The sequence below is a fragment of the Cupressus sempervirens genome, chromosome 4, assembly GCF_028749045.1.
Source record: "Cupressus sempervirens isolate cs-2001-9-10 chromosome 4, ASM2874904v1, whole genome shotgun sequence".
Taxonomy (NCBI): domain Eukaryota; kingdom Viridiplantae; phylum Streptophyta; class Pinopsida; order Cupressales; family Cupressaceae; genus Cupressus; species Cupressus sempervirens.
This window is the reverse complement of record NC_143121.1, coordinates 435,754,109-435,771,556: the sequence shown is the minus strand read 5'-3', so window position 1 is coordinate 435,771,556 and position 17,448 is coordinate 435,754,109. Positions and strand designations below refer to the sequence as shown.

At 33.9% G+C, this 17,448-nt stretch overlaps 1 protein-coding gene and 1 long non-coding RNA gene across 6 annotated transcripts in view; one reads left to right on the top strand and one right to left on the bottom strand.

Annotated features, from left to right (window-relative positions):
* The window catches only part of LOC149561882 (uncharacterized), a 68,335-nt gene extending 51,702 nt beyond the window's left edge, over positions 1-16,633 (top strand). Inside the window, exons 4-7 of one of the 4 annotated variants that reach the window (XR_016363876.1) lie at positions 2,129-2,388; positions 2,486-2,682; positions 15,147-15,220; positions 15,713-16,633. This is a non-coding gene — a long non-coding RNA (uncharacterized LOC149561882). Of the gene's footprint in view, positions 1-2,128; positions 2,683-15,146; positions 15,406-15,712 lie in introns of those variants that run through there. The other 3 variants (XR_016363875.1, XR_016363872.1, XR_016363873.1) reach the window with 3 other exon arrangements.
* LOC149561881 (uncharacterized) overlaps positions 1-17,448 on the bottom strand; it is a 79,303-nt gene that overhangs the window by 45,287 nt on the left and 16,568 nt on the right. The window contains exons 1-4 of one of the 2 annotated variants that reach the window (XM_089825411.1): positions 10,480-11,807; positions 1,378-1,444; positions 1,063-1,101; positions 782-895 (exon numbers count right to left, since the gene is read on the bottom strand). In XM_089825411.1, coding sequence (XP_089681537.1) covers positions 782-895; positions 1,063-1,101; positions 1,378-1,444; positions 10,480-10,550 — 291 coding nt within the window. In that variant the 5' untranslated portion in view covers positions 10,551-11,807. Of the gene's footprint in view, positions 1-781; positions 896-1,062; positions 1,102-1,377; positions 1,445-10,479; positions 11,808-17,448 lie in introns of those variants that run through there. The other variant, XM_089825410.1, reaches the window with a different exon arrangement.

Genomic DNA, 17,448 nt, shown 5'->3' with positions numbered 1-17,448 from the left:
ACAAACCTTGAGTATGATTTGCATTTGGATATGTTGTAGATATAGCACTAACAAAATGTCAAAATAGAAAGATGAGGACTATTTCAAATAATTTATCTATATAACTTTGGAATAGAATGAAATTCAACTTAGAAGCCCATCAAAGGTCATGTAACAGTTTTATGCCTACCATATAATAAGGTTTGAGTTCCAGATTATAAATTTCTGACTAGTATTGATTGAAAATGGTTCTTGGTAGATAAAAAAGAAAGAGAATTAGTGAAATCATAAATTTTCAATAGTATGAACTATGATCATATGATGTACAGGAAACTCACTTCCTTCAACTTTAGATGATGAGGTGGTGCCCATTTTTAAATGGTCAATAATTTTGAGCCCGTTTCCAATGTAACAAATTGGTATTATGCAGGCTTTCTGTACACAATGATTAATATTTGACAAATTTATCCTCCTAGTAACTTAATATAATTAGAATCTCAGGATGGTACATATAATTAGAATCTCAGGATGGTACATTATCATAATAATCCAGGACAGAAAGAATGGAATTTAAACATACAATTGAAAATCTGAAAATCATTGCCTTCAGACAACACATGTTTGGTGTACAAATGTTATAAAGAATTATTCATTTTGATTTTCTATCAATAAAGAGGTTTTCAGTGTTCACAATGCTTTTGGATAATTGTTTTTGTTATTTTAAATCCAAAGGTATTGTAAAAATGTCTTCCTGCAGAGAAATTAGATCTGAAACAGAGTAATTTGTAGGAATAGTATTTACCTGGCTCTGAAATATCTTATTCAGTTCTACACATTTTTTTCTTTCTAGAGACAGTTGAGAAAACAATGTTTTATTATCCTTTTCAAATCTTTCACATGCTTCAGCTCCTACATACTGCACACAGGTTAAACTACAGTCAATGTCAGATAAAAGAGGAAACTTGGGTTTCTGAGTTTCCTTGTAAGTCATGAACTGCTAACAAGAGTTATTTAAATGGAATGAAAAAACATATTTTGATGCTATATTATACTATTGGTGCCAAGGTATATTCTTTGACTAACCAATAAGCTTAGGCATGCGTTCCCATACTGCTCCTTGGCCTGCAACCAAAAGATGCAACTTCTCAAACTTCTTTATGCCCAATTGAATGCTTGCATGCAAAGTGACAAAACTGAAGAATCAAAGTTAACATTGCAAACAAAACAAACAAGAGATTATTCAACAGCAATTGAATTCTTCAAGGAATAGGATCAACCCTCAACATACAGAAAGGTAAAGCTTAGATGTTGAAAGACCAATAGTAAATTAGGGTACAATGGCCAAGATGTCAACTACATTAAGATATTGACATAGAGGTACAGTAGCAAAATGCTAACCTGAATGAATTGTTGAAGAAACTTTACGACAGAAGAAACAAGTTGACCATGTAGATCATCAACACGCCTGAAAAGTGAAACCCCAGAAAGAGCAGACAACATTACAAACCCAAACACATAGGAGAAAGTCATTTTCAAGCAACACAACAATATTTATCCCATAAAAGATACCCATTAGACAATTCATCAATTTAGAGCATTTGATAAATCACCAATTAAGGAAATGTTACAGCATTCACTTTTTAGTACAATCAAAATATCAGATGCATAAAAAATCATTTAATGTTTAATTTAGGGAAAAAAAAAACATAAGGCATTCATACTAGATATTTCAACAAAGATTGTAAGAAGGCAACCTTAGATATATAGACTAAATGCGCAGTCTCCACTTTCAACTAGAATATATATAACTACAAGGGACAAATTAAGTTCTGGAAACTTCTACCAAACTTGCAGCATGGCCATGGCAGTTCCTATTAACTAATACAATCAAACAGATTACTTTCTTTTAAAAATATCTAAAAAACAGACCTGTGTCTAGCCCAAAAAATAAACTGAACCAAAAAATTTCGTTTAATGGATCTTACAAAGAGCCTTGGTAAGTCAAACAAGTCAAACTGACAGCTCAAAACACATAAACAGAACAACAAAAGATAGTAAAAATCATAAAATATAAATACATAGATGTGCAGCTATCACTGTTCAGCTTTAGACTTTGAATAAGATACTGATAAACACATTTGTGAAACAGGTAAAAACAAATACAATTATGGATTAACATGTGAGAGAAGTACACATGTGACATCTTGCTGCAATCTTTGATTTAGCTGACATTGCGAAGGAAGCATCAAGTTCTGGAGAAATTTGCCATCCAGCAATAGAGATGTTTGAGTATTGTTATGACCATGCATTCAATGTCATGTTCCTCCCCATCGCTTGAACTCTAGGACAACACTTACGCCTATTTCCCCACCCCGATAGGCCTAAGTTACTGGCAAGGGGTGTATTGAGGTGCGGAATATTAATATTTAGTAAAAATTGTGCCTAATGTTTGGACGGTTACTTTTCCACTAATGTACTTCCTGTTTGGTGACCGTTTGGGAGTAAGACTCTTGCCACCTTGTCTCCACGATGGCATCCACATTGATTTCCTTGTACACAGTTGAAGGTAACACTTAGGTCACTATGTGCACGGAGAGTTCCTAGCAATGCTCATTCTTGGCTGTCGGCATGAGGAAGGAGGCTATAGTGCTTGCGCGGAGAGATTTTTGGCATTCACAGCGAAATTTGAGATGGGTATGCAAGGTATGAGCTCTGTTGTCCTGCATTTTGTGACCACAAAATGTTGGTAATAGCATGAAACTTTTGCAAGCTAGTTTTGTGTCTCTCTAAGTTAAATTTGATATTCAATTACTTAATGTTGATCGATCAATCGACTCCAATTCATATATCAAATTGTTTTATTGAAGGCTTTCGTCAAGTCTTTTTTGTTTTTCTTTTTGTCGAGCTTATGTTGGATTTTTTAGGCTTTCATCATTCTTTTCTTTGCTTTTGACTGTGCGTTTGTTGGTTTTTAGTCCTTCGATTTTTCTCAAGTCGTGGCTTTCTATTTCCCCTTTGATTTGCTCTAACCTAGAGCGTAATCGAAGTTGTCAGTCAATAGATATGGCCGTTTTAGGGCCTCAAAAGTGGACTTTTTTTTATGCAACAACACAAATTAAAAATATCATGTTATATTTTTAATTTGACATTCACTTTTTAAAAAATATAACTTAAATTCACTTTATGTTATGTTTTTAAGTTACTTTATCATTAAATTTTTCACTTAAAGTAACTATAGTGCACTTTATGTCATAATTTTAAGTTGAGTTACTTTTTTTGTTTTTTCACTTAAAGTTACTATATTAACTATATAGTTCAATTTAATTTTTGATATTTAAATCAAATGCTCATTAAAATGTTACTTTTTAAATGATATTTATATGTTATATTTTTAATATGATATGTAAATATGGTTTATGCCTCATTAAAGTAACATTTTAATGACATTAAATTGATATATGTTTATTTAACCACTTTAAGTTATCAAAAGTGGACATTTTACATGTCACTGCATATAAAGTTCAACTTAAAAGCATTAGGTCATCAAAAGTAGACCTTTTTGGTGTCATTACACCAAAAATGTGAGCTTTCACGTGTAATGTGTCATTGCATCAAAAACATGAGCTTTCACTTAAAATATGCAATCCATCCCAAAAGGTGTGATTTTAGCCAAATGCATATTTTAAAATGTGTCATGCCTCCCAAAAGGTGTGATTTTAACCAAATGCATATTTTAAAATGTGTCATGCCTCCCAAAAGGTGCGATTTGCCTTATGGGGAGTTTTTAAAACATGCAATCTATCCTAAAAGGTCCGATTTGCATCTTGTGCATATTTTAAAACATGCATTGCCTCCTAAAGATCCGATTCACACTAAAGCTCATGTATTTGATCCCAAGAAACCCAATTTTGAAAGAACACATGCAAAGAGCCTTCAAGAACCCAATTTTGAAGATTATGAGAGATTTACTTGATGGTTTTTCATGAGATCTTCTCTAATAGGATCATTTTTGCTTAGCCATGAATTTTCCAACATTAAAAATAGATTCATCTTGCTGAAAAACGTTTTTCTATCCAAGGACACATTTTTGGTGAAAACTCCAAATAAATCTGTTTTTGGCCCATGGTTTTGCTAAAGGAGGAATCAATTTAGCATATTTTGATGTTTGCATTGCATCTTGGTACATGTTTTGGTGTTTAACAACCAAATTTTTTTGATCTCATGCCTTGAAGAATCACGATTTTAATTAAAAATGTCCCATATGCATGCAACTCAAAAATGTTGGATTTTGGAGCAAGAATAGGGCACGTTTTTCCATCTTCCACTTAAAACGCCTCATTTGCTGCCTTCTCCCATTCAAATTTGCAAGGTTTGAAAGATTCAAAGTGTTTTTGAAGAAATTTTCAATATTTGAACATTTTCCTCCACCATTTTTGGCACTTAATCTTCATGTAAGTGGAAAATTTCTTTGTTGCTATTTAATTTGTGATTATCTTGCTGATTTTATGCACATTATTGCTTGATGATTGCCACTTGTTGAAATCAATACCATGAAAAGTGCATTTTTCCTTTAAAAATGAAGAAATTGTTCATTTTCATGTTTTTGGTTTTACCCCAAACTCTAAATTCGAGATTGTGTGTTGAAGTGCTTTGCATATTGACATGTTTGAGTCACTTTCCAAAGGTATGTCTTGCTTTTGAGTTTTTGTGTTTTATGTGCTTACTTTCCGGTTTTCTCCACTTTGGAGAAGTTACAAGTTGAAAGAACTTGTTCTTGTTTCACTTCATGTGAAATCATCATCATGTTTCACTTCCATCTTCAATGTCATAACACCTTGCATCTCATCCGGCAAATGTGATTACATGTTTTTCATCTCATTCACCATCTGCACATGCATGTAATCCCATTTTCGCTTCCATTTTCACTCATCTCACTTTCCACATTCACTCTCACGACATGATTACACGAAAAGCCTTACGTGTAATTGCAACTCAAAACCCCACTTTTGACTTAAAGTCACTTTTTGAAAAGGTCAAAAATGTCATGTGCATGTTTTCCCATGTACTTTGACCTAACTTTTCCTCAAAAGTGTCTATAAAGTTCACTTTGCCTCAAGGCACATTGCATTCATTCCTTCCTCACGCCTTCATGAGCAAATAAATGTTTTTCTATTTTTCGCATCTTTCCATGCTTCGCATCTCATCCGTTATCCGCACTTGCATGTAAAGCTCATCCTCCATCCGCATTCGCATCTCATCTCATCTTTCATTCCTTGTTACATGTTGCACTTACATGTAGTCATTTTTCATGCAATAATGTCTTGAAAACCCTAAGTCATGTTTGGAAATCAACAATCTTCATTTGCATGCATTCCCATGCACCAAGCACTTTACTTCAAAAAAGAAGAAGTTAAAGGTGCTGATGGAAAGCTGTTTCAAGTTTACATCCGAACACCGTTGAGAAGGTTTTCAAAGTGTCAAAGTCTCTAGTTTGTGTTGATCTACAAAAGGAGAATTCACGCCAATTTGAACGAGAAAAAGCTTGATCACATCAAGTTTTCAAATGACGATGGACAATTCATCAAAGAGAGTCAGAGGTTATCAAAAGACGCAAGACCATGGTTATCAAGGTGAATGCAGTGGCACAAAATATAGAAACTTCTGATCTCGTGATCATCTGGGATAGCATCGCCAAATACAAGGTCTTTCAAGACAATCCCTAGGATTATTTCAATTCTCTTCTGGCTTTCTTCTTCTTCTTGTTTCATGTTTGTAATTGAAGAGGATGTATTACATGAAAATGTGTAATTACATGTAATGCGAGTTGCACATGCAGTTGCATGTAACCCAATAATTTCTCTCTTAGTTAGACTGGGTCAAAGTTGGTTGAGTTGCTCCCACTTTTTTCTCCATCATTTTCTCAACTCCTATGCCTGTATAAAAGAGTGCCCCCCGCATTGTAAAAATCATCTTTTGTTGTATACAAGAAAGCTCTTCCACACTTTGATTGTGTAGTAAAAATTTGGTAAAAAAGTGAATAAAAGAAGCAATTGAATTAGAAGCTTTGACTGGAAGCAATTGTGATAGAGCAAATTAGAAGCTTTGACTATAATTTGTGTCTATTGTCTTTGATTCATATTACTATTGTGTGTTCAATAATAGAGCTTAGTGATTTAAGAAGCAATCGAGTTGAAGCTTGACTAGGAGTGGTTGTGGCAATACATAGACTAAGAGCTTTGACTATAGCTTGTATTACCATCTCAAATTTACGAAAAATAATTACAATTCCCTACTTCTGGAAGTTTTGTGCCCCAATTGTAGAGGTTCTTCATATATAATAGGTTAAAACAAGACTTAGAGCCAAACCGGTACGCTTTTAGCTAGCCTTTGAGTTGGTGTTGGTTTATCAATATCACCGTTTACAACTTTAGATAGAAATGTAGTTTGAGGTTTCATCTTGCCCATTACTACCTTCGCAGATAAGTGGATTCTTTCTTGAAAGCTAAGAGGATAGAATATTGGTAACACCCCTTACAAAATCTCTCAACTTCTTGCTTACCTTGATTGATCCAAGGAACAGTGAGAAGAGGGAGCCTTCCCTTTAAGATAGGAGAGACTCTGTCTCACACCCTATGGTTGGTCATCCTATTTTGCGACTAGATTTTACCCAAAACTGTTGGTTGCAAAATATCCACCCAACAAGCTCCTAGGAAGGATGACACTCCTCTCTTTCATGAATGGGACACAACCCCCGTTCATGCATCTGGTTTTTCTTTCCTTAATCGATAATTGCTATTCACGGAAGGATTTATATGCAGGTGGAAGGAAGGAATAAATCATTGCTCATCGAATTTGGTCCATTGTTAATCTCCTACGAAGGCCCAGGTGATAAACGACATAGCAATCTCTTCATCAACAAATCCCAAGGGACATGGCTATTGGTTTGAATGCTACAAGCAAATCAATCTACAATCGTGGCTAACGGAATTTCCTTGGCGGGTGTCCAAGACCTGTAGACATTAGTGGCTCTTGATTCCCATTACATGTATGCATGGATGGATGTTTTTGCGTGGGACTTCATCCAACACCTTGTCACTAGTATTTGTATGCTTTCATTTCTCTAGAATCTTAGTAGAGATATCATGCAATCTAATTACTTCCTTTATGCTTTGAACCTTGGAATAATAAGAGACTCTCATATCAATTAAGAGACTGATTACTGGCATTCCTACTATTATGTTCTTGTAATAACGGTTGATTTGTGTTTAAAGTTGTTTGGGCAATATTGGAACTTCATATCTTGTTTTTGTTGTTGTACTTAGAGTTGGTATTTATGAATTATCTCTATTCAATAGACTATCCCCATTAGATAAAATAATAAAATCAGGCAGGGGTCATTACAGTGGTATTAGAGCAGCGATCCTGCTACCTTGTGGATTTTTTTTGAATGTGCCAGTACAACAGAGAACCACATAGAATTTGAAAACCACCACCAGTTCCTAAAGGCAAAACAATTTCAAAGGTCATTGGGGTACATTTTGTTGGTTCCCAAAACCACAGATTGGAATCCTACGAGCCTTGCCTGCTCGATGCTTGGATATCCAACCGGTTATGGCCAACTTGATGGGATTGATCGATGCAATCCAAATCCCCTGTGCTTCTGGCTCTGCAAAACCAAGGTAGGTGTACCTGATCCTGGACAAAACACTTAGATCCAAGACACTTATAGCAGATTGATTAGAATGTGAATGTATTGGAAGTTTTCAAAATGGCAAGAATTGTCGAAAACTTCAAACTCGCAATTGAATTAAGAATAAAAGTAAATGATTGTATGAATGTGATCATGTTTTAAATAAAGAATAATTATAGATTAATGCAACATATGAATATATTAAATCCTCAAAGGAAAGAAATGAAACAGTTGCCTACATATGGATTATGAATCATGAAAAATATAAAGACTAGTGCTGAAGGGCGATAGAGTCAGTATTATAAGTTTAAAACGTACGATTTTATAAAATTCTACGCACATCAATTATAAACAATTTAGTAATCAAGATGTGATAGATCAAATATGTAGACACAAATTTAAAACAATCTGGAATGTATTTTAACTCTTGTAGTTCGGAGACAAACCAAACATAGATATAGAAACAATTAAATATTTCTCAATATCTATGATGTTCGATTTTAAAATGCTATAACTGATCTTGTCCACTTATCTATCATATAAATTATATATAAAAGTAAAAATAATAATTATAAAGGATGAAACTATATAATATTTTAACTCTAAAGCTTCAAGCAAATAAAATAAATATTTCTTATTGATCATGCCGGAATAAAATTGTAGTGGAGACACTCCTTACGGATGATCTATCCAAGTCTGACTCCAGAATCACATAAGAATTTATTCAATAATCCACAATCCACGAGTTTGGTTCAAAAATTTATTCCTTTACAAATGAAGGAACATAATATATCAAAGTGCATAAGATATGTAAAAATTTAATGTGAATATGAATTCTCCCAATTGCTTTTTACATATTGAATTTATAATAGACGAAGAGGTGTCTTTTGTCTTTCCAGGCATCGCCTCCTTTCATAACAAATAGCTAACCATAATAAACACAAAACTTTAGTATAATCTCTAACTAAGCGATTAATGTTTCATGTTCATTAAATGATGACCAAACTTAATTTTAATAGTTTAGCCGATGGTGGAACAAATTAAATTCTTGTGCTCCATATCTGTGAGGGCTCTTCATCCTTTGTCTACCATTGTAGCGTTTGATAAGGTGCGTATAATTTACTCTCCACACCCCGAGACACCATCCCCTCCAGTGGTTCATCCTGTGTGTATCTTCATTCAGATGCAGGCACCTCCATATCAAATACTTCTCAAAGACTTTACATGAGCATCCACCTCCTACACAAATACAAAATGTTATTAAATATTGCTAAATGATTTGATATCTTAACGTTGATCTCACTACTTCCATGGTAATTGTTTTTAATGTTACTGTTATCAATTAGGATTGCGCCTATAGCAAGATGCAAAATCTAGCCATCCTGTTGAAACATGGAAACTCTCTCGGATGGTGGGTTGTCCTAAAATGCCGAAAGCTAGGCCGGTTCCTAAATAGTGATCACCTAAAGCCTAAATTACATGTGGGATAATGGATGAGAAGTGAATGACAAATAATGAATACTAACCTAAACAAGGTGATACACCGATGATTTTGAATGTAACTTTAATCTAATCAACATGAATTATGCAAGATACAATTAATTCACAATACTCAGACAAACACGCAACTACAAAAATGATTCTATGCAAGGACCCATAATCTTTTGCTTCGAAAGGAAAACCTAGGTTTTACCAATTTTCTGCAAAAAGAATAATAGACAGAAACAAAGACTTGTAATCACACATATCAACATTCAAACCTGCAATAAGGAATGTAACTTAAATGAAGGAAGAACACAACATAAAAGTACAGAGTCCATAATATTGCATGAGAATCAATGAGAAGGAACCTCTGAATCTATTTAAGCAATGCTGAAAAACCTCTACTACAAATTGCTCTTACAATCAACTCAAAATTTGCAATGCGCAAAAATCTAAATCTGAAAGAAGATCCTCTCACAATGAGATGAATGTACAATAAATAGAGCTCATAACCCTAATTTGGATTCGAAGATCATGCATAGAAAAAATAAGTCAAAGTTGATCCAAATAATGAAGAAGCCCCTGAAAACTGCTCTCAACCACCTGTCCAACTGATAGATAACTAAAAAATTGCCTCTAACTCCTCAAAATCATGCATAAAACCCTAACTCAGATTTCAAAATCAACCCAAAAATATAGCATGTAAAACCCCTCAAAAATATGCAAAGTATGCATAAAATAGGCTCCCATAACGAATTGCATGCAAAATTGGCCTTAACTGCTCCATAAATCGCCAAAAATAGCACTAAAGTGCTCCATCACTATATGGAAAACTCAAATTGCCCTTAGCCGCAAAAAATAGATCCATGTTTGACTCCATGGTCTAGAGTTCGACTTGTGAGTTCGAAAATAGCCACTGAACTTCATACCCTTGTATTTAGGCATTAAAAAAAATTGAAACTCACCTTAACTCCCTTTTTTAAATTATTATTATTGCATTTGTAAAAGCCGGTTTCTCACTAACTGAATTTAGTCTTGATCACATGACAGTTTTTCAATCTATTGTTTAAATTGAATTAAATCTATATTACAAATGCTAGTCTACCAGAATTACAAATTTAAAAATATTTACAACTAATTCAGCTGAAAGTAATTATTTAACTACCTCTTGATTTTAACCGAAAATAAATGGTAAATGCACTTGAAAAGAGATTCAAGATGAAATATACATGATCAATTAACTATCTCAATGTATTAACTAATCTTTAAAGTATATGACTTTCAATCTTGAAAAGAAATACTAAACTTACAGGTTTAAAAGAACATACAGATTATTTTGTGAAGCTTCCTTAATTGGTTGTCCAAGCTCTGGCTTTGGTGAGAGGAGAAGCATTGACATAGGCTTAACCTCCTAGTTGCGGACCATTACTAATCCCCACAGGTTCTAATTTAATAGAACAAACCTCCTTACCCTAAGGTTGGGCTTGGGATGTTCATTGATCTAGCCATCAGAGTGTCCAGGTGGGTTGAGGTCCCAATAGTTATTCGACAAAATAATTGAAGCGTCTGGACAACAACAAGATCAATTGTTTCGGCAAATCTGCCTAATTCCACCTTGGCCAAGGATTTCAAATGTGGGTTTACAACCCGATCTCCACCACTCATTTTGACAATTTATTTCAGAAGTGGAACTTGCATGAGCTAATGTGTTAATTGATTTATTATTTATTGTTTTTCTGATATCATCCCTTTATCTTTTTACAGGTTCATCTACACCTCCCTCACCATAATCAGACCATCAAGTTGGTGAATCCTTGGTGCCTTCAAATTAACTTTACTAATATGCTTCACACCTTCTTCACCATATTTTGGCTTTTAACCTGGTGAATTCCTTGGTGCTCTGGTTAATTATCTCATCTCAGTTATCAAACCTTTTTATCAATTTGCATAATTAAATGTTATCAAAGAGAATAGATTTTTAAGAAAAATTCAAAAAGTTGCATAATCGGATATTATAACAATATCAGACTTGAAACCAAAACATTGCTATGGCAGTTGACTAATCTCTAGCAGGTTATATTGATTTTAGATGGCTTCATTCATGGTATTATGTTACTATAAAGAAAAGATAGACTAAAAAAGAAAATCGCTTGGCTCTAATTATAGATTGATATCACAAAGGAAACTAAATAATTGCAAGGAGGAATGTTAAATCATATACGTGTGACTTTGCTACAGGGACGATTGCATATTAAAATACCAAACATGGAAAGAGTGGAAAAACGTTTCTATGAAATGCATTGGATATTCTTACGTGACTCTACCCTGTGACTATGTAGCTCGGTTATTGAGTTCGTTCTCCAACCCGCGGCAAGGCACTCACCCGTATGCACAATATTCACTTGTTGCCTCTGTAAATTATTGAATGCTAGTTGAAAGGTTTGAATGTAAAAATGGCTTGAAAAGACGAGCAAAGATGGACGTCGAAGCTAGGAAGGAATGCCGAGTTACGTTTGATGATTTCATATTAAGATACGAGCCAGACCTTTCGGGTTCCATCAGTTACAAGATCATATTCGAATTCTTTATCAAATCAGCTAAAAAGAAAGAAATAGAAAGGAGGGAAAATTGAAAAGAAAAAGAAGATGAAGAGTTTTTAAATAATTAATATTATTTATATCTGTTTTATGATTTATCTTCTTGATTAAGTTTATAGGTACAAAATGATAAGGTGACATTGTTGGATTAATATTTTTAATGTAATGGTGCCACTTTATTATTATTTACCTATGATCATAATTGAGAGAATAAAATAATATTTAAATGATATTATTATTTGATAATTTCTTAAAAGTAAGAACTTATGTTTATTTTGTATTGTTTTAATATATATTGTTTTTACTTACAGCTCATGCGGTTCCACCATGAAATATGTTGCCAAGTCCTAATAACCTTGCCAGGGTGGTTTTTAGGTCAAACCTGTCACTTCTGATGATTGAACCTTATGACCATTCCCTTCCAATGACCTCATTTCAAAATGCTTCCCCTCTCTCTCCAGTCTTCATCCTGTAATCATTTAAAACATCATTCTCGCCAAAACATCAATTCAAGATTTATAAATTGTTGATTAAAATCATCATAATAACTGACTTGTTCATCATATATGTATAATGGCTATAATTAACTGACTCTATTTCAGATGATCATAAATATTAATACAACGGCTATAATTAACTACAATTTCACATGAACATGAAGGAATAAGTAACGGCTATAACTAATATGTTATAACAACGGCTATAATGAACTAATTCAAATTCACATGAACATGAAGAAATAAATTGGGTTCAACGGCTATAATCAGTTTAAAATTTTAGGGCAAAAATTGGGATGTAACAACATTAACAAATTGATTTATAAATATCAACTTATTAACGTTAATTACATGATTGATGCAAATAATAATAATAATTTTATTTTTGTTTAAAGTATAGACTATTATTAACTAATTGATAAATCAATTAATATAATAATAATTCCTATTTCTATTTTTAGAACAAAAATAAAACTAAAAACTATTTACTAACATAAAACTTTCAACAAGTAAAGTTTTAATATGTTAATAAATATTATATCCTCTTCTAAGGGCAGACCCGAAAATACATTAAATGAGGCTTAATTCGACCAAAGGCAAAAAGGCAAAAAACTTGTTTGGTTTTATTCATTTGGTGATTCAAACATATGAGGAGAAAGAAGGGTTTTAAACCCTAGCTGCCATGAGAAAGGAATGACTGTATTTTTCTTGCTTCATTTATTGGAACGCCATGATCCTATTGTTAAAGTTTTTGTTGGATGGATGTAAGCTTCTTCCTTGCGGATTTCTATTGTTTTCTTCTTGTTGTGATGGACATCTAGCATTCATTCACGGGTTCAAACGTTTTTTAATGGCTCTATTGTTGATTTCTTGTTTGGACGCCATTAAATCCTTCTTGCTTTGGCTGTGGATTTATTGAGGTTTGGATGTCGTGACTCCATTTCTGATATTCACAAGTTTTACTTGCAAAAAAAACTTGGCATGAACTCCATTCTTGATATAGTTTCGTGGGTTTTCTTGCTGATTTATGGGTCTACCTATTGTTGACGGACGTGAGCCTCCTTTATGGCCGGATGTCGTGATTCTGTCTCCTTCTCATGATTCTAGACTTACAGGTTTATGGCTTGCTTTCTCCTTTTGATGGCATGGGTTCCATATTGCATAAAATTCTGCAATTTTCTTGGTGCTGAAGTTACAATCTGGGTTCTATAATGTTGTAACTGTGACTTCATTTCATGGTTCTGTTGTCGAGGATTGTTGCCTTGCTGTTAAAGTCATTTTCTAGGTGATTTTCCTTCTCATGGCACAAATTTTGGAGGTATTATACTTGCCATAGCTGCATTTCGTATTTTCCTTGAGGATTTAGCCATTACTGATGATATCTTTTCATGATTAGAGCTAGGGTTTTAACAAATTTTCGAGATGGCTCTTCTTTATCTTCTATATACGATGGTTTGGAGATTAAAAAATGTTTTCTTATTCTGGCTGCCTTCCTTTATTTCATTCACAAGCTATGATGGAAATTATTTGCTATAGATGAATGTTCACTTATGTAAATGGTTGCTGTAAGACCTTCATTTTCATGGTATTCCTTGCTGTAAATTATGAAGTCTTACTCGGTTTGCTGTGAGATGTTTTTACTTCATTTACTTGTTTAAAACACATGCTTATTCTGCATTTGAAAAAAGAGATCTGAAAGTTCTTGTGCTATATGTTTTTCTGCTGTAAAATATATATCTGCAATTTAAGGGTTTTTTTTTGTAAAAATTTTCACAGCATGGCCTTTGGGAAAATAAATAAATGTTGAAACCTCTTTATATGTGTTCCCAGTATGACCAATCTGCCCTGATGCAGCTGATTGCACCCTAGATTCTCCATTTCTTTTGTTGCTAATGACATGATTTTTTGGTATTTTCCTCCATTTCGTGATTACTGTTGTCATGAAATTCATGAGGGTTGTATTCTGTCTTCAATAAACATGATAGCAACATCCCTGTCTTTGAGTAATTGCAAGTAATTTGATTTTATCTTTTATCAGATCTGTCATTAGCATATGGGATGGTACTATAGTAAGAATCCTCTCTTCTCCTTTGAAGTGCCTTTGATATATTTTGCTTTCGAATATTTTATTGAAAATATTCTTGTTGTTATCATGAAATCTGCAATTTATTTCCCTGTATTGTATCTCATTCACATGTATGCTCATATATTGAATATCTAATTTTAAAAGATCGCAATCATCTTTCTATTTATGCTATATAGCTTGCTACCTATTTTGTTAGTTCTGAATGTTATCTTCTCTGCTGTACATGCTTGAAAACTTTACCCCTGGTTGTATACTTGTAAAGATCCAATTTCTTCAGCTCGTAGACTAAGAATTGCATATACCCTCCATGATTCGACTGAAAAGTTGCATACCTGCAACATATGGATGTCCCTTTGACAATGTCCTCGTGTCTTCAACCTTCTGCTATGGTTCAACTAGAAGGTCCCATACTTGTAATTTATGTATGCCCCCTCAACAGTCTCCCCATGTCATTAGTACTCACCTCTACATGATTAGACCAGAAGGTTTCATGCTTGTAATTTATGCGAGCCCCTTTGATAGCCTCCTCAATCCTTCAGTCTTGGCCTCTACATGATTCAGTCAAAAGGCTTCATGCATGTAATTTATGCAAGATCCTTCAACAACCTCAACTTCATACCTGTATCTGCACATGAAACAAACTTGTTAGCATAAAACTTGTTTTACTTTTAGATATCTCTCTTGCCTTCACATCTTTTAATGTAGTTATCTGAATAACCATGTTGTAGGAACACTAAGTAGTGTATAGATAATTGGAAAGATTTCCATTGCTCAGTTCGTATGAACTGACCCTCCTCTTCTTTCATTTTTGCAAGTCTATTCCCAGATGGAGATGCAAGCTCAAACCTTCAACATTCAGAAAAACGATCCTTCCATCTAGGCAATAGAGGTCTTTCCCTTTATCTTATCAGTACTTTTCTGTTTATATACTGTGTTTATTCAGATATTATGTTAGGAGCTAAGAATGCTTATGTGGTATCTGAATGCATTGTATTAAGTACTATTTAAAATTTGAACACTTCGTACCTTATCAAAACAATTTTGAATATTTCAATAGAATGTACTATTTTGGTACTTGTATCTCGAATAAAAATGATCAATTTTTCTTGTTTACTGATTTTTGTACTTTACTTTCTACATCCATTTCATTTTATAATATGTATGCTTAGCAACTTAAAACATCTAGCTCAGTATAAAGGCAAGCATAACATAGCAATTTAAGAGGTATGTTAAATTGGATCTCTCGTTTTAGGACAACCCACCACCCAAGAGAGTTTCCATGTTTCAACAGGATGGCTAGATTATGCATCTTGCTATAGGTGCAATCCTGATTGACAATAGTTACAACTGCTCATGTTTGAAGACTCTTCACTTTGTGCAGATGGAGTCATCGCAAATTAAAGACATCTTCCATAGTTCCACACATTTCTTTCAGGAAATCTCTTAATTGAAAAGCCTGGCAGGCTTATGATGACTAGTTGTATTTCACAAGAAAGAAAGCGTGATGCACATTTCTATTTATTTATTTTGTAAACTCAAAATGATACCCACAGATATAAATGTATGCTACTGGTGCGTTGTGACTGCTATGTAATTCCCACACACCATACAGTTCAAGGTTTGAGTATTTTATGTAAGAAAAGAGTATTGGGAGTGCCTCTATGTAATCATGTGTTCATCTAATTACCACATCATTGCTGGTCGATTCTTCATGTTCTCACAACAGCTGTCTCTAAATAGTTGATCTCTGACTTGGACCATGTTGATCATTCCAAGGTTTGTGTCACCAGCCGTCTTCAATATATATATTGTTGCCTCTCCAAAATATAGAGCTGTATCATCCATGGCCTCCTTCTATCTCACTGCATAACTATGTCTTGAATAGCAGGGAGATATACAGCCCATCTTATAGCGATCTGATATTTCTTCCCAAAACTATGCACACGACAAGGCATGAACTAATGTTACTAGACCCTTGAATAACAAGTTGCTCTGAGATTCAACATGACTGCCTAAACTTTTATGTCTTCCTTTTAAGATTCATTTATATGTAACCGATACTTTACCCTGTTCTTCAGTTATTTCTTGCCTCGGCATGAATCTTCATTTGTTGTGTGATTTCTTCAGCCTCTACACATATGTGTATTGGCTTCATCTGATTTTTGTATCAAGTATTGGCTGTTCAATATACCTATTGTACAAATGCTTCCAAATTTGCAATATCTGATGTACCTCAGCATAATGGAATCATCGTACAGATATATATCAAATGAAATATACATATTCTTACTGTGAATAAGAATAGATGAAGTAAATGTGGTATATAATGTCTTCAATTGTAGCTATTTTGAATCTGATATATGAGACTCTGATTGGTATACTGGTTGACCTGTACAACTGTAATTTAATGCTGTTCCATACTTGACTTCTCAAAACAATATCATTCCCTTTTGACTGTTCATGATAATGCCGATCATTAGCATCCAGCTTCGCTTTGTACTAAATTAATACAACAATGGATATCGATGACCTCCTTATACATGACATGTGCTTTAATAGAACTTGATAATATGCCGACATGTTTTCTCTCCATTCACTAATCCTTTTTTATTCTGACATTAATGCTGATAGTAACAGTAACTTTTCCTCTTTAGCATTTCATAACATGACCATAGATGATGATGCTACCTTCATGCTATTTACTTAATCACAATATCACTCATGAATGTTTTCTCTGATTTGAAATATGACTATGCAATTCAATAATGTGCTTTCATCTCCTTCATCTTTTTCATGGAGGCCCTAACGAAGGATAAGTTTTTTTTTTTTTGGGGTCCATCACATTCCATGGCTGAAAGAGTACCAATTGCTCCCAATACAGCAGAGGAGGCAGACAGAGAAGCAAGGGAGACACTAAGGACTTTAAGGGAAGGACAAAATCAACTAGATATTGTCCTACAACAACTCACACAAGCCATACAACAAATGACTATAGGACCTAGAAGACCTCAAAGTCACCATAGTATGGATGGAAGTGTAGTTGGGTCACTACGTGGCAGAGAGACATTCACCCGAACCACAAATTGGCCTTTAATGCTGGTTTTTGCAGAACAACAA